General features: G+C 38.8%; 1 protein-coding gene across 1 annotated transcript in view; it reads left to right on the top strand.

Annotated features, from left to right (window-relative positions):
• The window catches only part of LOC136866781 (histone-lysine N-methyltransferase 2C-like), an 811,555-nt gene that overhangs the window by 226,976 nt on the left and 556,849 nt on the right, over nucleotides 1-27,730 (top strand). Inside the window, 2 exon segments of the mRNA XM_067143888.2 lie at nucleotides 5,580-5,743; nucleotides 12,642-12,857. Of these exon segments, the coding sequence (XP_066999989.2) occupies nucleotides 5,580-5,743; nucleotides 12,642-12,857 (380 nt within the window).

Raw genomic sequence — 27,730 nt, forward strand, 5'->3', positions numbered from 1 at the left:
ACTACTTAATGATTTCAAAATTCCAAGACTGGTCCTCAGTGAAGAGATAGTGAAGAATATCGAGATACATGGCTTCTGCGATGCTTCACAGACTGTTTACGGGGCTGCCGTGTACGTAAGATCTGTCAGCCACAAAGCCGAGGTTCTCACGAGACTTCTTTGTTAAAAATCAAGGGTTGCACCTCTAAAACAGATTTCAAACCCCCGTCTCGAATTATGCGGTGCCTTAATTTTGGCTCGCCTCATCAAGAAAACGCTTGAAACTCTACGCACTACCCCCGATGGTGTACTACTTTGGACTGATTCATCAATCGTATTGGCTTGGTTACGCGCATGTCCTACAAAATGAAAAATATTCCTGGCAAACAGGGTGGCAGAAATTCAAGAAACTAAACTGCACCAGCCTCCCATTGGCATCATTTTGGATCACTGGACAATCCTGCAGATCTTGCATTACGAGGAATACAGCCACTGCTTCTTCAAGACAGTGCACTATGGTGGGAAGGCCCCAGCTGGCTGTGTCTAGACCCTGCATCATGATCATCACAATAAGGATGCGACACCTCGAAGATCCCTGACCAAAGAATTATAACATCACTTAATGTCATAAAACACGATGATACATTCCTGAATAGATTCTCATCCTTAAACAGATTACTCAGAATAGTTGGTCAGTGTCTCAGATTCTCCTCCAATTGCAAGAAAACTCGCAGTGAGCACGATACGTCACCACTGAAACCACAAGAGGTAAATAATGCGTTCAGGGTCTGTATCAAAATCATACAATCGGTCTCTCATCAAAGAGAAATACTCTGCCTCAAACAAGGTAAGGCTGTTGATGCAAATAGTACACTGAAGAGTCTGAGCCCAATTCTGGACCAAAATGCATTTCTTTGAGTCGGAGGAAGACTACAAAACGCACCAATTCCATATGAAGCCAAGCATCAACTTATATTTCCTCCTGAACATCACCTTACCAAACTTGTCTGCCTGAGTGAACATGTAAGATTACTACACGCAGGACCTCAACTACTCATTTCATCGCTGCAACAGAGATAATGGATACCGAGGATTCGCCAAATCGTTAAGAAATGCTTTCATTCGTGCTACACATGCTTCAGACTGAGAAAATCAGCAGCTCAACAGAAAATGGCAAACCTCCCAAGATTTAGGGTTACTCCTACTAGAGTCTTTATGAACGTTGGAGTAGACTACACTGGCCCATTCCTAATGTAGATAGACACACGACGAAGTAAGACAACAGGAAAGGCTTATGCTGGAATCTTAACATGTCTTTCGATCAGAGCTGTGCACATTGAAATCATCTCTGATCTTACAACAAGTGCATTCATGGCAGCACTACGCCGTTTCACCTCACGTTAAGGTTGTCCTGCCAATATCTACAGCGACAATGGCACCAATTTCATTGGTGCATCTAGGGAATTAAAGGAACTTCAGAAGTTGTTACAAGATTGGAAGCAAGAGAAAGAAATTGTGAAGATCGCAGAAGGAATAGGCATTACCTGACACTTCATCCCTCCATCTGCGCCTCATTTTGGAGGTGCTTGGGAATCCATGGTAAAAGCATTTAAATTTGACCGCCGTCTTGAATGCGATGACACTAACTAGAGTAGAAACTCGAAGGTGTGAATTTCAACGCATGTGCCACCGCTGAAAGATGCAGATGCCTGCACTTTGTAGATTTTAATTTTGTTTTCATTAGTAAGCAATTTCATGACTTTTTCAGTATCTATACCACCAGACAAATATGCACCACGCTAGTCAACTTCAAGAATATGGAAGAATTCCACTTCTTGTGCAATAATGACCGACAATCGAGCAAATGCACTTGTTCTGGGTGACGAAGAATATGGGATACACCATGACTCATGACACCTTTTATGAATGCTAACAGTCCAGAACAGAGAGCGTATAATAAATGCATTACTAAAGAACTTGGTATAATAGGAAGATGCTTCAGGTACCTGAAACAACGCTTCCCAATCCTTCAAAATAGAATAAGACTATCCATAGAAGAAGTGGCTTCAGTTGTCATCTGATGTATTATAGTACATAACATGTTTAGGCATCTTCAAGATAGGGATTTTCAAGTACCTGGTGGTGAAGTGCAGAATGAGGAGGAGGGAGAAGCAGTAGCAGCTGGGGTGGTCTGGGACGCACTTGTGCGGGAGAGGGGACAGGAAAGAAAAGTTGCTCTAGCACCAGTAATACACGGTTTGTAGGGGAATGCAGTTTATTTTATTTATATAAGAATAACGGTAAAGATGGTGACTATGATAAACCCTTACCGATAGGATTTACATGCATCAAAGACATGATGGAACTCGTCAAGATGGTGACTAGTGTGCTGAGTGAGTAATATCACTCAGTAAATATCCTACTTGATTCACAGAATAAGTTGCAGAAAGTGTTTGGTCTGTGCTTAGTTGTGGAACATAAATTGAAAAGCTTCAGTTTTACACTCCCATCATGGCTCTGAAAGAAGCAACTAGGAAAATAAGTGAATTTGAAGAGGTCATAAAGAACTTTCAAGCTCGCTTGGACTCCATTGTAAGTGCTGCCAAACCTCCGACTGTGATCAAACGCTGGACAGTGATTTTCTGGCATTCAAGTCGCAAGTAACAACAGCAATTGGTGACCTGAAGAAACAACTAAGCGCGATTGAGGACAAACTTAAAAAACAAGACGAGGCACTAGATGAGGCAGAGCGGTATAGTCGCTGCGATTGCTTACTGCTACACGATGTCCCAGAAGAATTGTCTGAAGATGTCTATTACAAGTCTCTGGACATAATCAAAAGTAAATTTTCTGTTGAGCTCTCGATGAGTGACATTGACCGCTGTCACCAGCTGGTGCGCCGAAGCCGGACATCTGCACAAGTGGTTGCTCAAGGAAATCGTCTGACTATAATAAAATTTCTCTGCTACCATATTCGAGATTGTGTGTGGTGCGTCAAGCCTGTGCTGAAGGGGAGCAGCCTACCTCTCACAGAGTCCCTCCCAAGTGTGAGGAAAACTATATTAAATTGTGCCAGGGACTTCTGGGGACCAAGAAACTGGTGGGTGCAGGACGGGAGAATACCGGTATGTGCTTTAAAAGATAACACAAAGATTCAAATATGCATGATTGCGCAATTAAGTGCCTTAGCTGTGTAGGATGAACGAGTGGACTGTTCAGTTTTGTGATGTGTGTTTTCAATAGATTACGTTAGTGTGTGTGTATGTAATAGTCAGTGGGGTGTATTCAGTGCTGTTTTCAGGAAAGCACATCTTACCATATTTGCTCGCATATAACTCACTATTTTTTGCCAAAAATCAAGTGTAAACATTTTCAGTACATGATATACCCGGGGATTTGTGTGCAAAAGATCATATTTCCAAAAGGGAAAAAAAAAAAAAAAAAAAAAAAAAAAAAAAAAAAACGCAATATTTGGCATTAGGGTATTGAAACAAGACAACTGGCATACTTACCCTATTTATTGTCACTGCCTTCAGTCTCCGAGCTATTGTCACGTGCATCATTCTGGTCACCATCACATACTGCATCATCCTGACTTCCAACCAATGCATTTGTGATGCCTGTCTTCAAGAAACTCTTCACAAAAACGTCTGTTGACATCATAACCCAATCACATATAATAACAATATAGATGGTCCGTTATTGGACATTGTACATTTTCCAGCTAACTAATTCCTGGTTGCCAGCGTTTTGCCCCAGTGTGCTAAGTTGGGCTCATCAGTTGGTAAATAGCACACCTACCAAGACGCATGACTAATGCATACTGTTGAGGCCACTGTGTAGGCTGGTTGGAGCCACTGGCAGTGCCAGTGCACTATGAGAGACTTTGTCTCATTTTCAAAAATTGATGACCCCTGGCTTTCAGATGATATTGATTCCCATAGGGAACCTGAAATATTTGTTCTGCATGAGTAAATTTATAATACCAGTACAGTTGGTCCGTTGTTGGACATAATACATTTTCCAGCTAACTCATCAGTGGAACAAATATTTCAGGTTGCCTATGGGAATCAGCATCTTTATCATCTAACCCAATCACACATGAGTTGAACTGACAGTCTCTTTATTTTGCCTGGTGGCGTCAGCTCATGCTCCCCTCCTGTCATGCATTCAGTCTACAGTTCATGTATGTTGTCCTTGAAGGGCTTGTTGACGGAAGCAACTAACGGCCTTAGACAATGTGCGAGTCCTCCAGGAATTACAGCGAGATCAGTTTTCATTTCTTGAAGACGTTTCTTCATGTCTTCCACCAAGGTGTTTGCAGAAACTGTCGCAACATAGCATTGCAAGGCGTCGAAGCACTACTCCTGGCCGTGCTCCTCACACAGCATGGACCCAGTCCTGCACAAGAGCTGTATCCATTCATCCTTTCTCTTGAACTCGTACATGAATGCCTTTGAGAAACTTTGCTTTAGGCACTGTTGTTTTTCTTTTGAAAAAATGCTGGGCTGAGTGTCTCAGATGGTTGAGGCACAGGCCCTCTGACCCCAACTTGGCAGGTTCGATCCTGGCTCAGTCCAGTGGTATTTGAAGGTGCTCAAATACGTCAGCCTTGTGTTGGTAGATTTACTGATCTGCAAAAGAACTCCTGGGGGACTAAATTCTGGCACCTTGGTGTTTCCGAAAACCATAAAAAGTCGTTAGTGGGACGTAAAGCAAATAACATTATTATTATCTTTTGAAAATAACATATGGCGGCAATTTTCTTCCGTCTACGCTTATTGCTAGCATGACAGTGCAACGCTGTTTTTCACACCCAGTTGTACATACGAGCACACTAGATTTTCCCTTCTTGTTGATGGTGGTGTTGCATAACATGTTGAAGTTTATCGGGGTTCGATCTGCATTGCCATTTTGAGATAAGAGGTGGTTGTTTTTCTTCCACATTACTTCACATGGCGATGAAAATCTTATGATTTTGTTGCTGAAATCGCTTGGCATTTTCTGGCAGAGAAATGTTCACCTTCACAGACACAATCCCTTTCGTGTCATGTATGTACGGATCCAACCCCAGCTCACTTGCAGCAGCTGATTCCTCCTTTAATAGCTAGTTCGCGCGATTTGAAATGTAGCATCTCGTGTGAGATACTAAAGTCGTCATTTCGCAACTCTGTAATGTAATGAAGCAACTTGTCTTTCAGCTCACTAAACTTAAATAAATAATGAAAACCTGTTAATTTCAGTCTGCTATTTCTATGATACAGGATCTATCAATTGTACTAACAGATTTTACAGTTATGAAGTAGAAAGTATGAACTCAAATATAGTGAAATAAAACATTACCTAAATTCAAAACTAGTATTTCATAATTAGGGAATTAATTAATTAATAATTAGTATCCATAATTAGGGAAAAATGGCCAGTCTGAAGAAGATTAAAATGTATGAGAATGAGCAAGATCTCAGTATGTTAATGTACAAATGATGCTTTTCTCTTAGTGCAAGTTATATGTATACCAAAGCTATATGTATATTGAAGGATGAATTATAGAACCATAAGTCATAGTACTGTTATTTCATGTATGCAATTGTACATTGCAGGTGGCTGCATTGTTCCTGTGATCAGATACGAACTGAAGCAGAAGCAGAGCGCTGTGCTGAAGAGGGTTACAACTGTGTCCTATGTCGGCCAAGAGATGTACCTCCTCCACATATGCTGCCATCCTCTCAGCCTCCAAAACCACCTTCCCCCACAAAGAGTCCAGGTATGATTTAGTTCCCTTTCTTCATAAAGTTTTTTTTTTTTTTTAACATCTCGATATAGTCTCAATGAAAGTTCTTCAAAAACTATTTTCTTCTTTTGCTTTACAGCTCTTACAGTTTGGCCTTTTCATTGTGCCATGTACACCTTCCTATCGGAAGCTTTTCTCCTTTATGTTTTTTCCTGTGTAGCTTTCATATAGTCCAACTGTCTTCCAACTGCACACATTCATCTTCTCTTAAACTGCATCACTTCCTTTAGGTGCCATTCTCATTATTATTTATTGTATGATGAATCAAATTTGTTTACATATACAGTAGAAGTCCGCTGTAGCGAGTATGGCATATAGCAAGAACTCCGTTGTAACGACAGATTCTATGTCCCTTGAAATTTCCTATATTAAACTGTGTATTATCCTTCGGTTACAGCGAGAACCCTATCACCGATGCATTTGTTATTATGAGCGATTGAGCATGCGTTATTATTTCCATTATCAATATCTATGCACTCGTGCTATTGCAATGAATGCGAATGATCATTTTCAGTGTAGTTTTCGCGCTATGTACACTAGCGAGCTCTCTCGACGATATTCAGACTCGACTATTAATACTCGTTAACTGTTGTTCTGTAAACACAATTTGAAAATGAAAGAGAACATGTTTCTGTAATAAATGCGTAAATAACCTGCCCGATAGTAGTGATTAATTTAATGTTATGTACTGAAATTAAGTAAGAATGTGATAGACCTCAAAATACGGCACACTGGGCTGAGTGGCTCGGACGGTTGAGGCACTGGCCTTCTGGCGTCAACTTGGCAGCTTCGATCCTGGCTCAGTCCGATGGTATTTGAAGGTGTTCACATACGTCAGCCTTGTGTCGGCAGATTTACTGGCACGTAAAAGAACTGCAGGAATAACTCTGGGACATCAGCGTCTCCATAAACCGCAAAAGTAGTTATTGGGACGTAAAGTGAATAATGTTATTTAAAAAAAATATGGCACAGAAAGGATGACTGATTTCAGAGGTTAGTTTATTCAGTAAAATTGCCTTTGGATGTTTCTGCAGGGGACAAGGAAAGAGAATGTATTAAGGGAGACAACATACTATTGCCATTGATTTTTGTGGTTTCCTTACAACTGGATAGCCTTTGGTGGTGCTATTTGAGGATCCAACCAGCCTCTGGCCTGATGATCTAACAGACATGAATCAGAACAATCAAACCGTCATAAGCTTTTTTTTCTGACATGAGTACATTTTGCATCGTATATGTACAGGTACAGTGAAAGAGGTAGGCTATCTACTGTTTCTAAAGATGAGAGTATTAAAAGGGGTGAAAAAGATGAGAGAAGAAATACGAAAATCTTTTCCACTGGGGCGTATTAAATAACAACGGTGTATAAGGTGTGTAAAACATCAGACAACAAATATAAAACGTTTGAACTGGGGTCCATAAAAGTATGAGCGCGTTATTTGTAGATCACATTCTTTCTAAAACAAATGTCAGCTGAAATCTTATATTTCGGACCAGTAGGTTATTAGAATTTGTTTTCTGGTCACACTCTTCGACCATGAATTATTTGGAGGTGAAACTCGGCCATGTGCGAGAGGATTACTCTGACCATCATCCTGATGCGACACCTTGATCGGCTCGAGTCGGAACACGAAGGTGCGAGTTTCAACATACACGCCACTGTTGAAAGCCGTACATGCTTGTCCGCTTCCTATATTTTAATTTTGTCTTCATTTTTAAGCAAACAAATATCACAACTTTTTCAGTATCTATAATTGGGCTACACAATAATATGATCACGCTGGTCAACTTAACACGATTGTGTTCCTCATCCATACGTAGGCTGTCACTTGACAAATATTTGCTACCTTTCATTGTATGACTCAAGACAGAACTAATTTTTAAACTTCTGAAGGGAATGAAAAATACAAGCACAAACAGGCTTTTTGTAGGTTATTCAGAAATATCAATAAAAATCGGAGATCAAAACTGAACTTTCTTGAGTCTAATGGCTTCCTTCCTGAAGGTGTAATTTACCCTGTAAATTTCAGGAATTCAAGGCCATTTTTTTCACAATTTTCTCAGATTGGCTTCCTGTGGTGAGGGCTCCAAACTGTGCTGGAAAAATGTTCCTTTCGTAAGGAATGACAAAGAATATTTTCAGGGCCAGGAAAAATGTGATCGTACTACGCAGTGATAATGAAAATCTGCGACGCGATAAGTGAGATATTTTTAATATAGATTTAATACGCTGTGAATCGGGACTTCGAATTTACTCTGTGCCAAGCAAGAAAATGTTTTAATGAAGAAATTCCTTACAAGGTTTCACTGTGTTTTCTTGCGTCTGGTTAAATTTTGGGAAGCCTAATCCCTTGTAAATTTATAACGAACAGGTTATCACTACTCTACTGTAGTGTTGGCTACTGAATGCATGATTCGAAGCAGTGTACCGATTCATTCAAGTGTCCGAGTGAATCGATTCACAGGAACGTCGAGCTCACGGCACACAATTCAGATTACTCCCAGCGGACAGTGCTGAGTGGCGCACCCGCGGGATACTAGTGGGACACTGGACGTTGGCGCGGAATCAAGCTTCCACTGCAGTGAGACAGTAAATCATGGCACACTAAAAGAATCGTTTGCAAGTACGGCTAAGTGAGACACAAGATACACACGGCTCCTTATTGGCACACTGGACACTGTATTAAATAACACCAGATGGCAGCAGTGAGCACTGAATGCTGTTGCTGCTGTCTTACCAGTACATACTACACAGATGCAGTAGGAGCGGTGACTCTAATGCGCCGTGAATCGGATCACTGTATCGATTCAGTAACGTGAACGATTCAAATTATCGATTCAGTAAAATGACAACTAAATGGAATGTGTTTTCTGATTTTTATCTTTATTGTAATATCTTTTAATATGTCATAATCCTCAAATAATTGTCATGATTTTGACTCCAATATTATCACAAATATTGTCAAGTAACAGCATACTACATTTTATATTTTAACAGTTGTTTAACGATCTCTGATACATTCTACATGACATCATTTTTAACAGCATTCATAAGTTATTTCCAATCAGGTACCTGATCTATTCCTCAGGTAAAAAATATGGCTGATGATGCCTACTATTGATATCACATGTATTATCACATGTAACACTGGACACTGGCGGAGAGCCGAGCTTCCGCTGCAGCGAGACATACAGTGAGCCATGGCACACAGAAAGAATCATACGCAGTCACAGATCAGTGAGACACAACACACGGTTCATTATCGGTACACTAGACATTGGCGGGGAATCAAACTTCCTCTGAAGCAATACATACAGAGCCATGCTACACTGAAAGAATCGTATGCTGTAATGGACTTCTGTGCGTAGCTCATTTGAAAATAATACCCACTTGCATTCACTGTCCTTTTCTTACAGGGAAGTTTAAATAATAGATGGATTTATTTGCAGTGTTAAAAAGGTAGTCAAAACATAATTCTAAAGTAGCTAGTAAGTTGGTAGGCTATTAGGTTATACTATTTATTAGTTTTAACTTAGTTGACATTTGACAATTAAACTCGACTCTAGCCTGCCCCGTGACTATGAGTCATGCTCATTACCACTCAAAAGTAACTGTTTTATATTGGGAAGAATGGCTCAGTATTCTCTCAGTTTGTATGTCACATCATTGCACAAGACTTCAATTATATGTGGACAGTAAGTGAGCTGACTGATGCAATAACTTAAACAACAGTATGTTGAATCAGAAAACCAGTGGGCTACTGTACATCTCGGGTAGCCTATACAAAATGTGACGATTTAAAAAAATCCTCTGCTGAAAGAAAAATACATATTTTCAAAAATGACTTAGCGAGTTGGACGTGCAGTTAGTATCGCGCAACTATGCGTGTGCATTCGGGGGAAGGTGGGTACGAATCCCACCGTCGGCAGCCGTTAAGATGGTTTTCCGTAGTTTCCCCATTTTTACTCCAGGAAATGCTGGGACTGTACCTTAATTAAGGCCATGGCAGCTACCTTCCTAATCCCAGACCTCTCCCATCCTGCATCGCCGGAAACCTTCGATGTAATAGAGTGACTAGCATTTTTTCCTAAGACAGGAGTTCATAGTATGAAGACCAGATGGCAGCAGTGAGCACTGTATGCTGTTGCTGCTGTCTTACCAGTACATACTACACAGATGCAGTAGGAGCGGTGAATCTAATGTGCCGTGAATCTGATCACTGTATCGATTCAGTAACGTGAACGAATCAAATTAATCGATTTAGTAAAATGAATCGAATGTCCCATCACTACTCTACTGGTGCTTGAAATATCTTTTTACGATGTGTATAAGGTTAAGTTAGGTTAGATGATGCTGTTTGAATAAGAAAATGAATGAATGAAATTGAACATACCGTTCATGTTTTCTCAGAATTAGAAAAATAACTAACGAGTAAACCGTAGTAAGGAAATTTGAGAAACCGCAAGGTTTGAACAAACTGATTGCCATTTCATATCAATTTTTTTTAATAGAAATTGGACATAATGACAATCTGCTATAGCAAGAAAATTTTTTGCTCTCGTGAATTCTCACTATAACGGACTTTTACTGTACATTTTATATACAGAGTTTGTGGACAAATGTGCACAGTCACAAGCTCGTACAATCTTACAATTCTAGGTCTAGTTCTCTGACCCATTGTATTGCTTCAGCTGAGGTATGATGGATGTCCATTATCTTCCTCTAAAAGCATGAAGAGGGCAGTCAGCAGCAATGTGGTGGACAGTCTGCAAGGAGGCACCACAGTCACAATTTGCAGAGGTATAACCTTCAATTGCCCTACACGTGTCCCCCGGGTGGTGCTAAGAAAGCAACAGAGATAAGATGAGGACGAACTGTTGAAAAACCTCTTGATCAAAGAATAAATAAGTAGAAGATGTGCGGTCCTTTTCAGGACCTTGAAATTTGCAGAATTTGACAAACTCTGCACATTTGTCAGCTGAATATGGAAGGGACTAGTCGAGCAAAATGTGAATATCTTTCCAGGCTCTCACAGAAATGTGCAATTGGTGTCATCGTACTCAAGGAATACACACAGCAGACAAACTACAATTACAGAGTAGAGAGAAAATACCAGGGGCCTGTTCCACGAACAAACTTTGCAACTTTTCACTTTGTTTCAGTTCAGATTTTGTTCCACCATCACTTTTCAGCTTTTGCTTGGAAGGTGAAAAGTTAAGAATCTTTTCACTTTTCAAGCCTGTTATGTTTCTCCATTGGTACAGAAATGCAAAGTGCAAAGAAGTGAAGTGAAAAGTTTTTATAAATTTTGGAAAGAGATGATTTCCCTTTTCATCTGTTAATTAACAAGTATGTACACTAGTTTCTCGGTGTAGAATTTGGTTTAGTGATATAAACATGTTACGACGAGAACTGTTGGTATCATCAAATGAAGACAGTGATGAAGAATCCAACAAGAGAACATACAAAGACAGGATTAATTTTCATAACCTTACGTCAACAGAATTTCGCGAGTGTTTTCGTGTTACCTCAATACAGACTGGCTACATTCTTGAAATGATTGGTCATTTATTGAAACCTGCAACAAAAAGAAGTCAATCCCTTTCTTAAAAAAAGAACAGATTCTTATATGCTTCTATTGTTTAGGAAATGGTGCCCAGCTGCACGGTGTAACAGCAATGCATGGAACATCAAAATCAAGTATTTGCAGAACTGTTACCAAAGTCGTAGATGTTACAGTAAATGCAATATCTCCTAACATAGTTTGTTGGCCTGATAATCCACATAATATAGGGACTGAGTTTCTCATGAAGGTTGAATTTCCTTCTGTGTGTAGATGTGTTGACGTTACTCTCATTAATATTGATGCTTGTCATCATTTGAGAGGTTATTTTTAAAGTTGCCAAAAAAGGATGTCCCATTTCTCCTTGACAACTTCTAGCACTGCCAGCTTTTTGTAATTATCTTTCTTTCCCATGATCAAAACTTCAAAACTACCAGTGCCACAACTAAACTGTCAAATTCGTCACAAAAAATAAAGCATTAAAATCATGGAGTATTGTACAGGTTTTTTTTTATTGCTAGGGGCTTTACGTCGCACCGACACAGATAGGTCTTATGGCGACGATGGGATAGGAAAGGCCTAGGAGTTGGAAGGAAGCGGCTGTGGCCTTAATTAAGGTACAGCCCCAGCATTTGCCTGGTGTGAAAATGGGAAACCACGGAAAACCATTTTCAGGGCTGCCGATAGTGGGATTCGAACCTACTATCTCCCGGATGCTATTGTACAGTTTGCCCATGGAATAAACTTAATCGCATCACTCAGTCACGAAAGCTTTTCACTTTATGAAGAAATTGAAAAGTAAAACCTAGATCATGGTGGAACAGAAAAACTTTGCACTTTGCAATAATTAAAAAGTGCGAAGTTGAAAAGTTGCAAAGTTCGTTTGTGTAACAGGCCCCAGGCTTTAAATTGATAGCCATTCTCATAACGTGTACTAACCATTCCAGTCTTCAGTAATCTTGATTACAATATGGGGGATTCATATAGACTTCTCAGCTCCAAATTATTGCTTATTGTCCATTTACCTGACTCCCCTTTTAATTCATAAATTTTATGTAAAAATTTTCCTTTCCCAAGTTGTTACCAGTCATTCCCCACAGTTCACTAGTATGATAACCCTAACGGAAGAGTCCCTGGGTTGTTTAAGGCCTTCATGTCTCAGTGTTTTAATCCTAATATTTTGTTCAAATAATTATAGTTTCACAGGTGCTTAGACTACATCAGTTACAATCATTCTGATTCATAACCGATGACCTAATATTAATATTGTAGTAACTCAGATGTTAATTTTGCTCATGATATTGCAGAACTTATCAAACAGTCTTCGCAGCAAGATTTTTTCCTTGATGGTGTGTGTCTCTCTGAGATGGGGATGCATCAGATAAAGTCTTTGACGTTGGAACAGGAACAGCAGCAGACATCAAGGGGGAAAAAACGAATGAACAAAAAGATTCCTACAAAAGCAGACAAAGAAGCTGGCATTATTGCCACTATTGAGTCTGTTGTGGCTGGTACTGATCTTGGTAAGAATATTAATTTACTGTATTTCCTGATGTACTTTAAATGAGCAAGTCTCATTGCTGAGTTTGAGAAAAAATATAATATAAAATGTATTTTAATCCTGAACAATTATTTGCAGTGATGATGTGATGGATTCTTCATGTTGGTTCCTCTTTTCACTCTTGCCATTGGTCAGGTACTCATAGTAGGTATAGATATAGTAATTGAGGCATATATAAGCTTCATTTATAGATCATGCTTATTATTACATACATGAAAAATGTGTAGTATTTTGAACAAAAGACTCTCTTAATCACCACATGCCATATTTACCTGCATGATTTCCCCTCTTCCTCCTAAAATGTAGAGGCCAAGAAATGAGAGGGATTAGGTATGTGATGACTGCAAAATCGTTGTCGTCTGCTACTCATTTCCATGTATATAAATCTCCTGCTTACAATCCGTGAGCACGTAATGCTGTTTGTGCTTGTACTTTTGATGACTGAGCAAGCCAATTCTAGCGTGAGACATGTATCCACACAAATTGCACTCGAAGAATGGGGAGGACGGGGCTGCATCTGACAGAGTTTGCATACTGTTGTTTAACCTCTTTATGCCTGAGGTGCTTTTTTTTTTTTTTTTTCAAACAGTTCAATAGCAGTTAGAGGTGGTTTGCTGCCAAAGTGACTAATTCTTGGCAAATGTGTCCCAGGTTTTGAGGGTTGATGTTTGTGATCTTCATGGTTTGTTTGGTCATTATAATGCTTCAGGGGGAAGCCTGGCATTGCTCATACGGTACACACGCTCAGCTCACCATAGCTGATAGCCAGTGATAGACGCTTCTACACCGTTCATGCACTCTTTCTCGAGAACTGCAAGATTGGAGACATGGTTCTCCGATTTGATATTTTAAGATTGAACAGAGTTTCTCCTGGTGAAGACATTCAAGTTTCGTGATGTCACGGCAGTACAGGGTCCAGTTTTCACATCCATAGTGTAACGATGTGGTGGTGGCTGCTGTATACACCATGAGTTTGGTATGAACTGTTAGGTCTGCATTTTTTAAGACCTGCTTGAATAACTGACCAAATACAGAATGAGCAGCTTGGAGTCTGTTTTCCACATCCTCTTCTGGGGTAGATCATTTAGATCAGTTACTCTTAAGGTATGGGAAGTGATCTACTTGTTCCAGAATAGTATCTAAGGCAGAGGCAAGGAACTTTGCAAGGCTTGTCCCTGGGACAGGTCGGGCAAGGATCGTGGTGGTGTTTTTTATTTTTATAGCGAAGCAAAACTATCATATGCGCCCATGAAACTATTGATTGATTGCTGCAGCAGGTCCTTAGGGGTAAGAGCAGGTGATGCAGTCTCATCAGTATACTGCAGTTCAGTTATTCTGGTCACAAGAGTTCAGCAACGTGTATGAAATCTTCTCAAATTGAATTGACTTCCATCAAGATGATACCTTAAATCATTGCTGGAGGTGTTGGCACATGATGAATGAAGCATAGCAGTCACATACAGTGCAAGGAGCATTGGGGCAAGTACACACCCTTGCTTCAGTCCATGTGTAATAGGAAAAGCATCAGAGATGTTTTTCTAATGAAGAACGTGACCAGATATATAGTACTCGGCACTTAAGGTTATATACTAAAAAGCAAATATCGCCGCCCTATTGTCTTTTTCATAATCACTCATCACTCCTGCCAACTGAACTAGTTACATATTGAAATCACGGGACATAATGATCAATAAACTAACCTCAGTGTAATTATCAGTAATGAAGGTTCCCTTACCCAAGTAAATGATATATCAAGAAATTCATAATTAAGTTGTTTTTCAAGCTCAATTAGGAGTTGAAGAAATTAGCACTCACTCTCAACCTCACTCAATTTAATGCTATATTAGAGGACCTGTGCTGTTCCGCAGCATTCGTTATAAATAAGTTAGGTGAAATAACGTGTCTTCATATGAAATTACTCCATGTGCTGCCCAGGTACTTTTTGAATGTCGACTTTTAATTAAGATTTCTTTTACCTCTTAATTATGTGCAAAATGTATTTTTGTTGATTTTTGTTTGTGATGTTGGTTGATAATTTATGAACTATTTTGTAGTTTTAGAGTACTTGTTATGTGTTCAATTAATCTTTGTTTTAGATTATTTTGTTTCACGTGAAGCTTTGTCCTTCTTGCAGTCCATATTGTCTGGGGAGTAGTTGCTCCCTTCAAACAATTAATAAAAATAAGTGATAACTGTATATATTTATGCGTTGCTCTATAGATAAGATGTACACATTTCCAACTCTCATTGAGACTGTTATCACTCAACCTAGCAAGACTGAAAACTGTGGGTTCAATAGTAATCTCAGTTACTTTGAACATTTATTTTCTGCCCTTTTCACCCCACCTTTTATACTGGCGGAGGCTGAACTTGGACTTAAACGGCATCCAGAATGTTAGAATTCATCGTAGCGACTCTGAAAAGTATGGATTCAAAACTAATGTTGGTCGCTTTCGATTATGATCTCATGTCACTGCCTCCCAACCCTGAATCGTGGGGATGGTCTTACTCCCAGAGTACTTCTCTCCTGATAGTATTAAGTCATACGTGTACCAAGTTTGGTTGAAATCGCATGTTTGCCTATAGCTGCCGTCATTTTTAATAGTTTGGTTTAGCTGATATCTTTATGTAAAGATTTTACCCCTTAAATGTATGGAACCCACTAAGTACAGAATGCATTGTGGGCCAGGGTTTGCCTTCGCCTGCAATTTGGAGTGGTCATTAATGATATGATTTAAGGATTATTCTAAGTTGACTGAACTGGGTGGACAGACTGGACAAGGCTGTTTTCAGTAAACTTTTTTAATATATAGAAATTTCATGCATTACTAAAACCGTATGATTGTCAGACTGAAGTGAAACCATTCTGTAATCTATATATATAAAATAAGAGTTTTGTCTGTACATTGCTCAGAATTTGAAAAGACTGCTATTTCTCTATCGGTCGTGTCCACAGTAACAAGGAAATGCACTTTTTACTTTTCTGTAATTTCTGTCTGTGTGTATCTGTGTGTATGTTTGTATGTATGTATGTATGTATGTATGTACACGCATCACAAGAAAACGGCTGAAGAGAATTTAATGAAAATCGGTATGTAAAATCGGGGGATGAGTCACTACAATCTAGGCTATAAATCATTTTATTCACGCAGGGTGAAATGGTAGTTTCGGGAAAGGCTAAAATTTAATTTTCAAACATTTATATTATTACTGGTCCTATCAACAAATATTACATAACTAAACTTATATAGAATCAAATTTCCGATAATTTATGTCTTATACATTTTTACCGTACCGGCTATGATAACAGATATTCATGAATTTGTAGTTTTTGTTGCTAACTCCATATAAACGCCAAGGCTTGAGAAAATGGGTTAACAGAATTTCATGAAAATCGGTATATAGAGTCGGGGAATAAGAAAGTACAGTCTAGGCTATAAACAATTTTATTCACCCTGAATGAAATCGTAATTTTAGGGAAGGCGCCTAAAATTTATTTTTTAAATACCTATGATTGGTCCTATCGAAAAGTACTACATAACCAAAAGTTATAGAGAATACAATTTCCAATCATTTAGGTTTTATTCAGTTTTACCGTACCGACTATGATAAGAGAGTTGGAAGAAAACTAAATGTGAAGGCCTACAATTATTACATGTAACTAATCTCATTATTAGACCCGTATTGAACTATGCTATGATATACTAACAATTTGTTGGTTATTTTGATCCACCTTTTCAATACAAATTACAGTTTGTGTTGCTAAGTTGTAATGTTACAACACTAATTTACTGGGACATGTTTCGCTTTTATTCACAAGCATCATCAGCCTATACTATTGCCTCAAGGTTTGTCATTTTGGGTTGTTACAAATTTCATTACATTGAATGTAAATCTGATTTCAGTGATAACAATATTTAAAACAAGAATAATATACACATTAAAAATTATGACAATATGATTTGAAATGTTAAAATGGATTAACTCTTAATTCTAAAACACATTGACGTCCAAAACACAGTTTTTAATTTGGCTAAAAATTGTTTGCAATGTTAAAATAAAATTGATTCAATTATAATTTGGCATTAAAATTTGAGTCATAAATATAAATATAAATATTGGATGTTAATATATAGGAGCCATAGTTTCTGAAGTGCGTTGGTTTCTAGAATACAGTAACATTTCAGTATTGAGAATTATAGTTAAGAATTGTGCTCTCTAAATAATGTTATTTAAAAAGACTGTAATTTTGCATTATGCGTGATTAGTCATGATGATAATCTAGAATTGAAGTCTTGAGTTTGTTGGAAAATGGCTTCTAGATTTGATGAGGCTTGCTGCTGCAGTTTGGCAATTTGATCAGAGGAAGTATTGACATATTTAATTCTTGTTTGTAGCGACCAGACTCTCCGTTGGAAGTTGATTGTTTTGATGTAAGTTATGGTTAAAAGGGGCTTCAATCCAAATTTTGAGTACTGGTATCTGATTATGTTTCTTTCGATTTATGGAATGGAAGAAGCATCCCTTTGTCTGCTGCTACAGAATCTTGTGGGCCTTATTGCGTTACTGTGACTATTGTCTGTTGTGGCTCTACTCCTTAGTTCGACAGGCCTACAATATCGAAAGCGCATAACATTGATCAACAGTAGCATTACATTGACCATTGTTTGTTGTGATGTTCTTTGTCTCTTATGGTGCCACTCATCTCCGATAGATGGGGTTACTGCTGCATACCAAGTATAACAGCCTGGCTAAATATTGGCAGGAAATAGCTCAGGAGTTAGAATTCTTTCTTCTTTAGCATGCTATTCCTCCGGTTCATAGATTTTCTGATAGTCCTGGTACGTAACACACTGGTTCATCATATAGTATTCCAGCTATTTGATTGCTACTCTGACATGCTGCAAAATCAACCCTGAAAAGATCCGTTTCGTAAGAAAAGCTTTTTCCTCTCCACTTTTATTAAATTCGACATTCATTTTATTCCAAATTAGCAGTGAAGAGGGGGTTTCTCCTTTGGCTTGGAGGAAACTTTGCCTCCAAGTCAGATAGAGTTTTCCACCGCCAGTGTAGTGAATTGAGATTTTCTAACTTATTGGGTGCTCCTAGGAAACATTAGTAAAAGGGCATATATTTTGTCCTGGGACTCTCCACTGTTCCACACCACCTCCCCCCCGCCCCCTCTCCCCTTCCGAAAAAAGACGAAGAGTGTTCACGGATCACGGCTGTCTGCCGCTTGGTCATTCCAGCTCTGGAAATTTGGACTGTTAGTTCGACAGCATAGTACTGTTCCTTAAAAGTGAGAAAATGTGTGGTTTTTCATTGTAATGACCTATGTTAATTTCATTTGGGAAACCACTTGGACAGTCTTTGTGAGGATGTGAAAAGGTAGGTGGATAGTGAGTGTCTGCCATTATAATGAAAACTCTCCAAATTGATTGTGACTGATGGTAGGCAAGAGGCCCAAGTATTACAATGAAAATTCCCTAACCCAGTCTTCATATGAGAAAAGATGTTTGGTGACTTCCCCATCGCATTTCTAGGGTAATGTTAAGAGCTATGCAATTTAATACAATCTTGCTCACAACATGTACGCTACGTAACCTAGAATTCTGTATACAATGTAGAATTCCTTAGCGAAGCACAGGTTCATCAGCAAGTAATATATACAAGCAAATATATTACATGTACGTATGCCGTATGTCAATAAGAATACACAAAGGTCAAGTCTGCCTCATGTACCAAAGTTGCATACTGCCAACTTTCCCGATTTAGGTGGGAAACTCCCAATTTTCGACAGTTTTTCCCGCCTCCCGATTATTCTATTTTTTCTCCTGATTTAGCTTATTTTTTGGTGGACTTCAAAAATTTGTTTTCAAATCCCGCCATTTCAGCTTTTTTATGCAAGTGGCCGGAAGTCCTTCGCTCATTGGCTGCTTTCAAACTAAATATGTACGTTTATTAATGTGTGATGTTTATTGAAACCTGTACATCGCGGTGCCTATATCGATTGTCAATCTCTCGTTCTCGAGTGCTATGTTCGTGTTCGTTCACATCAGTCTAGTCGATTATAGAGACTAGTCTCTAGATATGGAGTCGTTTTTAGTAATTAACGATAGAATTTCAATGATAACGACTAGTGACTTTTCTAGAGATTTTAGGAGCCATTTGGAGACAATGCTGACTAATTTTATCTCAATATAAATAAAATGAGAGAAATGCACGTTTCAATTTTTCGTAATGTCTGTCTGTCTGTCTGCCTGTATGTATGTATGTATGTATGTATGTATGTAAATACATACGTACGTACGCGCATCACGAGAAAACGGCTGAAGAGAATTTAATGAAAATCAGTATGTAAAATCGGGGAATAAGTTGCTACAATGTAGGCTATAAATAATTGTGTTCACGCTGAGTGAAATGGTAGTTTAGGGGAAGGCCAAAAATTTAATTCCCACATATTTATGTTACTATTGGCCCTGTCGATAAATACTACATATTTAAAGTTATATATTATTGAATTTCCTATAATTTATGTCTTATACATTCTTACTGTACCGGCTGCAATAACAGAGATATTCGTGAATTTGGATTTTTGTTGCCAAGTCCATATCAGCGCCGAGGTGCGAGAAAATGGGTGAACAGAATTTAAAGAAAATCGGTATGTAAAGTTGAGGAATAAGGAACTACAGTCTATGCTATAAACAATTTTATTTACCTTGTTCAAAATGGTAGTTTAGGAGAAGGTACCAACATTTAATTTTTAATTACCTATCTAATTAGTCATATCGAAAAATACTACACAACAAAAGTTATAGTGTGCAATTTCTGATTATTTATGTCTTATTCAGTTTTACTGTACCGACTATAATAATATTGTGAAGATGATCATAAGAATGAGAAAAAAGTCATGAAGGAACGATCGCTTGAATAATAACACAAGAGGGAGTCATAAAGGAAAGGAGGACTCACCTTACCTTAGATGCTCTAATATCACAGAGTCGGAAGAAAATTAAATGTGAAAGCCTGCAATATAGACAGCTCATAAAACTGATCAACAATAACATTACATTGACCATTGTTTGTTGTGATGTGCTTTGTGTATTCTGCTGCCATTTATCTCCGATGAGTGGGATTACTGCTGCGTACCTAGTACAACAGCCTGCCTGAATATTGGCGGGAAGTAACTGGGGAGTTAGATCTCACTCTTCTTTAGCATGCCATTCCTCTGGTTATAAATTTTCTGATACTACTGGTACATAACACACTGGATCATAGTATTCCAGCTATTTGATCCCTACTCTGAGGCAGTGGTTGGAATGAGCAGTGTGCACACTTAAATGGAATAACCATGAACCTACTACATTGGTATAGCAGGGGAAGAGGTGATACTGCCACGTGACGCTTTCCAGGTGGCGGATAGTGGGCCGGGTGGGTCCTAACCGGCTTGCCGGCGGACTTGAGAGAAATAAAATAGCTTTCGTGGACCAAACACACACCCCGCTGTGGGTGGTGGATGCAGGCGAAAAGTACACCCATGGTATATCCTGCCTGTCGTAAGAGGCGATTAAAGGGGCGACCTAGGGACGTTTGAATTAGAACCATGAGACTACTTATAATTAGTACCACCACGCTGGGTCGCTTTTTCTTGCGCGCTACGTTGGGTACAAAATAGATTTGTGGTTAGTGGCGATAGTGTGTAAATCAGGGTGAGTTTTACAGTACCTGTGATTAGTACCACTCTATGAGCAACCCCATGTGTCTGCCTTGCCTATGGTTAGTAGACACTATATGAGGAACAGCACGTTTTGAATTCTGGTCAGTGGATGATTTTGGACTTTTAAATCGTCATTACATTTCATCTCATTTTGTACTATTAGGGGCCGATGACCTAGATGTTAGGTCCCTTTAAACAACAAGCATCATCTTAAATGGAATAACGGCACAGGAGTGTTTGCGGCTGTCTGCAGCCTGATCATTCTAGCTCTGGAACTTTTAACTGTTAGATCAACACTGTGGTACTTTTCTTTAAAAGTGAGAAAATGTGCTGTTTTTCATTTTATCGAATATTTCATATGACAGCATTACTTTTAATCGTGACATTCGTACTGACATCATTGTAATGACCTGTGTTGACTTCAGTTGGGAAAACTACAAGGACAGTCTTTCTGAGAATTTTGTAGCGAAGCACGGGTAAAATGAAATGAAATGGCGTATGACTTCTAGTGCCGGGAGTGTCCGAGGACAAGTTCGGCTCGCCAGATGCAGGTCTTTCGATTTGACTCCCGTAGGCGACCTGCGTGTCATGATGAGGATGAAATGATGATGAAGACGACATATACACCCAGTACCGTAAATATAGTAAATATGGCCATTTTTAAGTTACATCACATCATTTGTTTCATCTAATTAATTCCTTTGATTAGGTTAACATCACAAAGGGCATACAGTCATAAAAATCGCTACGAAGTTTCATCTCGCTTCATACTCGACCCCGTAGAGCAAAGGGATAAGGGTGTCGTATTATCATATTATGCAATATTGATACAAAAGAACTTAACGGCCAGTCATTTGTCTGTGTCAGTTGAGCATTAGGCCTACCACACAGTAAACTTGAGTAAAGCTGATCACTGCTGCAACCGCTCCGGGTTAAACATTCTTTGCCCGATACCTCCATTTTCTAACTCGTCATTGGGCAGCCTAGTTTGACGAAATGGAGTCGCTCAGCGGATACCTCAGGGTTTACTTATGGCAAGTAGGACATGTAATCCTACTGTAGAATTCGCTTTACGTGAGTCCAAGAGAATTCCAACTCACGGGTGATACCTATCGTTACTCACGACATAATGATAATCATCGCCGACAACCTTATCAGAGATTGACCTCGAGAGAAACTTGCCATGGTTAAATAAACAATTATACGGTACCTTACTTAGCTAGTAGTTAACTTACAATCTAGACAGTAATTAAAGAACTCATGACACCAGCAATTAGAAAAATAACAAAATATTTATTAATACAATATTAAATAACTAACTTCATATTATGCAACGCATTATTCAAATTAACTGAAAATACGTAATGAAAATGAGTCAGCGCTGGCTCGTATAATAAAATGAAATAATATTCAGTATTTAAATTATTTAAAATGATCAGTTCCTTTGTAAAGTTGAAGTTCAATATTTGCTCATTTACAACAGATCACTGGACACATCCGAGGTCCACCTCGCATTTGCAATGTAAGTATAACATCGACAGAATTAACTCGTTCCGAAAGTTCACTTTCTTAGTCTTATTTTAACAGTCTCACTTGAATACCATATCCAGCCGCAATGCATCTCAAATACACTAATAAATTAAATGTGAATTAATTGGAATACGTTTAAGTAGTTCTGAGTGAATTATAGGAAATCGAAAATAGAACTGAGAATATTAAGTTAGGTTTTAATAAAATCCGAAGACATGATTTTGTTGCAACGATCTCGTTGTGCATTGAAACTCCTTACGAACTAAGGCATTCTTTCCTAGTGCCAGTTAAATACGGCTCCTACTCTAGCCTTTCCCTAGCTGAAGTTCGTTAAAGAAATGTACGTTCAAAAACGGAGAATATTAACCGATCTAGCTATCTATCTAACTTTAGCTTAATCTTTGGCTGTCTCACACATGCCCATATAGGTTCAATGTCCCTTTTAATAGTTATCTTTCAATAACATTCGACCACAATGCAAGCTACTTTACTCTCTTGCAATTAACATGGAAGCGCTAAGCTGTGAGGTTTGGAAAACATAATCTCATATATATCGGTATCGTAATGCTTCTGGTTAACTACAGCTATTCAAAGTCGTAGTATTCTATTGTTCAAAATAAGTCATCTATACTGAAATATAATTACATCACGAGCATACATCTATACTAATAAATCTAGTTCGTACCTTGGCTTATGTAGCTCCCGCGGTGTGGACACTCTTACGCAAATAAATCATAAAATTCACTTGTAGTGTGGTATAACTTAACTTGCAGGGACATGATGGTCCTGCATCGCGTAAAACCTTCTCAAATCACTATACATAACTCGAAACTTTCATCTAATTACCATATTCATATTCTCATTACAACATCAATCTTATATAAACACCGTAGCCTCCATAAAAATATATCGCGTTTCCCAACTTGACGACTACGATAAAATACCACACTGATTCTTAATAATATTAACAAGTCGCAGATTCTCATAACCTACAGACGAAGTTCAATGCCCTCTCTATGAACCAAACAAATGCGTAATTCCATATTTCTTTCTACACCGCGCACAACCATACGTGACGTCAACTTCATGCATTACTTCAATGTCTATAATCTCCCAGTATGTCATTTCAATCAGCTGTTTCATATTTCTCTTCAAACCTCACGCTTCCTAGAAGTAATCTGGTCGATATAGCATAAACTATTGCCATATTACTAAATCGTAACTTCAAACTTAATTATCTCACACTTTGTTGGTAATCATCACTTGCATTGCTATATTATCGGTCTACAATTGCCATCAGCACATACCTAAGGTACATGTGTAAGCAAACCAAAAATTATACAATAAAATGTTATGAATGACTTAGCTCGCTCATGGTTGTCCCTGGTCCAGCTGTTCCATTCCCATTGGATGTAGATGGGTCTTCGGTTCGGTCACGGGTTAGACATCTGGAACGTCATCCGCTCCTTCGTTCTGGTAGTACAATCTGGTTACCCGTCGCCTTCCTACGTCATGGCTCGGTCGGATGGTTACCCGTTGCCTTCCTCGTCATTTCCAGGTCGTATGGTAAGATGAATTGTTCCCAGGTCGGTCCATCATGTGAATTTAGCACATCATCCTGATCATCTTCTTGACAGTCACAATGTTGAAGATAATATTGCAATATACTGCCATTTCAATATTCTTCTCTGACGTCGTTTATCCTTAATTTAATTTATTTTTATTTTTCTTCGTATCTTCGTCGTATCCGCAATTTCTTACGTTACGACTTCAGTACATTTTTCGTCTCAACTGATTTTGAATTCAGGCGAAGACTTATATTTTATTCTTATTCAATCGTTGTATTCTTTCTTTTCTCTTATGCAATCCTTTGCTTCTCCAAAAGAAATATCCGATGACGGTAATTGCGTCCGCTCTCGATGTCGAGAAAATTCAAGATGAAGATTATTTAATAATAATGTTTTTTCTATTTTTTTGAAAACAATACTGTAGACCGTCCACTGTCCGTTTTACTCGAATACATGACCATTCCGTGAAGTATATGGCCCTCTGAGACATCATAGCAGGTGACTATTCCTTGCTTGTTTTAGATTACAAGGCCCATACCTTCGGTCGGCGCCATTTTGTAATCTGTCGTGGACGTGCGAACGGGCACACTGCTTTCATTTGAATTATCGTCTTGTGCCGCCAACTTCCCTCCTACCGGCATGTCATGATTCCATATGACGTCATCATTACTGCCATCTCATCGTCCATGCATCGAGAGCAATCTAGGCCCCATCTTTTTTGAAACTTTAAAAAGTAGTTTTGTTTCCGACTATAGAGTCCAAACAGTGGGAATCTATTCCAAAGTGGTTTCTGGAGATGGTCTCTGATATTCCCATTTGGTGTGTGTGTAGCAGAAGCCACTCCTTCCGAATAAAGCCATGCTTTGTTAGGAAGCATGCCAAACAACCTGCCTGATAACTAGCGTGTGTTACGAGTTGTTGTGCCGAATGTAATACATAGTGGCTGGAAGCGTTCTTTGGTTAACTGCTGCTGTTGAAAGCCAGAACCATATTTTTAAGCATATTTCACACATGTTCTCAACATTTATCACATCAGGATTTATCTAAACAACTGTAGAGACCGCACTGTTTAGGTTAGGTATGCTAGTAAGTGCCCGCTTGTTGCCAGAAGTACCATGATGGGAAGATTAAAAGTAAATAACAGGAAAGTTTGCCACATTTATGGATATCTACAGGTGTGGTGGTAATGCGTTTTATTATCATAAAGTTTAATTTTGTACGTACGTTGTCTCCCATTTTTTATTAATGCATACCCTAGTATGTTTTGTTTGGCATCTCCGAAAATCGTTGAAAGTAAGTGGAGACATAAAAAAAACAATATTATTATTTGTTAGGTATGTTGGCGAGTAACACAGTTGTGATTGGATTGTTTTTATCACGTTCTAAACTTACTTGTCTAAAAAAAAAAAACCTATATTGGCCTGAGTTATAAGATATTAAACAATCACTTTGTTAATGATTTCGCCCTCTATATTAATAGCAACAAGTGTGAATATTTCTCAACCTAAAGTAAACTTTTTTCCTCATCCCGGGGTGGTGCAGCTCTTTTTAGACAGGCCTGCAGTGGAGGGAAGTTACATGTACCATTATTACCACAAATCAACCTTCCTGCCATTGTAAATCTCTGGTAGTACGGTACCGGGAATTGAACTCAGACTCCCGAGAATGGCAGCTAATTGTGCTAACCATTACGCTGGCGGACATTCTTAACTACAAAACACAGGCATGTAGCATGACTGATGCATGCTTGAATACGTGGGTTGAACACGAAACTATTCACCTATTTGTACGACGTCATCAAAACTGCAGTAGGCCTACTCTACGGAGGCGGATATTTCTTAGCTACAAGACACAGATGTACCGCGTGTTTTCATTGTGTGGGTCATACAGACGAAACTATTGACAAATTTGTGCGATGTCATCAGAGCTGCAATAAGACTTGTACCAGCTCCGAAGCGGAATAATTGTTTTTCTCTGACGAATTACGTTGGGGGGCGATATTTTTCTTTTTCTTGAAAAAACCAGGGGTGTGTTTAATACACGAGTAAATACAGTATATGATGCAGTATTATTTGAATACTTGCTCACTGTGGACTAACAGACAATTTTGCCGGGCTGAGTGGCTCAGACGGTTAAGGCGCTGGCCTTCTAACCCCAACTTGGCAGGTTCGATCCTGGCTCAGTCCGGTGGTATTTGAAGGTGCTCAAATACGACAGCCCCGTGTCGGTAGATTTACTGGCACGTTAAAGAACTCCTGCGGGACTAAATTCCGGCACCTCGGCGTCTCCGAAGACCTTAAAAAGTAGTTAGTGGGACGTAAAGCAAATAACATTATTATTATTAACAGACAATTTTGAGATTACAGAAAATGAATGTTACCTACCTGAAACACTTGTAAAATATGTTTGTACCAGACTGGAATAGAGCGTCACTAGTCACTTCTGTGCTGATTCTCTTGCTGAACAAGTGCAGTGGTATTTCCTACCGGATGATAGCAGCACATTGTCCAGTATTTGGAACGCCCAGTTTTGCAATAGGAATTCTGCTACCTGAGTAGTTGACATCTTTATTTCAAAAACACATTCGGAGGTGCGTGATGGATGTTCAAAGTGTGGGTGCATCAAATACGTTTTCTCCACTTTGGACCCAAAAATATTGGAGTGCGTAAATTATGCAAGGGCGTCAGTTATGCGAGGAAATACAGTATGATACCTAAATCATTGATCGTATCTACATGGTTTAAATATAGGCTATTTAAAGCATAATTATACTCGACAGGTGATTTCTTACGAGTGAAGCTGATTACATTGCACTTCGTAATATTGACCTGCAGCATCCATTTCTTACACCACTCATTCGTATGAAAGGCATCCGATTCCAAAGGTTTGCTTTCGTTTTCAGACTCTATTATCTTAAAGATTTTTAAATCACCTGTATATAAGAGGCAATTATTCTACTGAAAGATAGAAGGCAAATCATTAATCTGCAAAATTAGTAGAAGTGGACCTAGAATTGAACCTTGTGGAACACCTGATGTTGGGTGGTACGGAGAAGATAGAAATCCTTCAGATTTTACAAGACAAGTCCTGCCGGATAGATAAGATTTCTGATTTCTAGGATTCTTCCATGCACCCCATATGCAAATAATTTGAGAATTAGGGCAGTGTGTTGTACTGTGTCGAAAGCTTTCAAGAAGTCAGTATATATGGAGTCTGTCTGTTACGCGTTATCCAAAGATTGGGAGACAAACTCCCACCTTGGTGAGAAACCAGTGACGATGTAAAATATTTTCAGAATTGATCTAAGAAAGGACTAGATAACTTCTAAACGAATCAGAGTAATCAATCTTCATGAAGAAGGCTACACATACACAGAGATTTTGAAAAGGATTGGTAATGGTGCTACAATGTCTGCAGTTCTGAAGGTGTGGCAGAAATACAGATTTAGCATATCCATACCTGCCAGCCCTTCTACCTGGAAACTTTCCGATTTTTAGCTTGTCTTCCGATTTTCCAATTTATTCTTACTTCTTCCTGTTTTTGACCAATATAATCTCCAGTACAGTCAATGATCTTCCCCTAGAATAACAGATAAATTCTTATGTGCCTGTCTAATTTACACAATCTTATTTTTAAGCGTATTTATTTGATGCATTATTTGGCAAGTGTATCTCGCCTTCATGTATCGTGTTTCCCGCTCACCACAGCAGCGTGTGTTCTTTACAGCTGGGGATTTGGAACAGAAATCGTCTTACAAGCAAGAGAGGCTAGTGCGAGCTAGTGACTCAGGTAATCGAGACGAGAGAATGAGTTTTGTTTTGCATGATTCGTGCACTGTTAACATCATTCCTGCGCATAGTTTCGTTGGAGTTGTAGGCCGCATGTTTTTCTCCGGTTCTTCCCCCCTGTCAAAGTCGTATGTTAATAATGTTTGAGACACATTGAACTGTTTTGTATGTGATAGTTTCGTGTACTTCTGTGCATTTGTGTCCATTCTTATTTCATCATTTTAATGAGTTG

The sequence above is a fragment of the Anabrus simplex genome, chromosome 3, assembly GCF_040414725.1.
Source record: "Anabrus simplex isolate iqAnaSimp1 chromosome 3, ASM4041472v1, whole genome shotgun sequence".
Classification (NCBI taxonomy): Eukaryota; Metazoa; Arthropoda; class Insecta; order Orthoptera; family Tettigoniidae; genus Anabrus; species Anabrus simplex.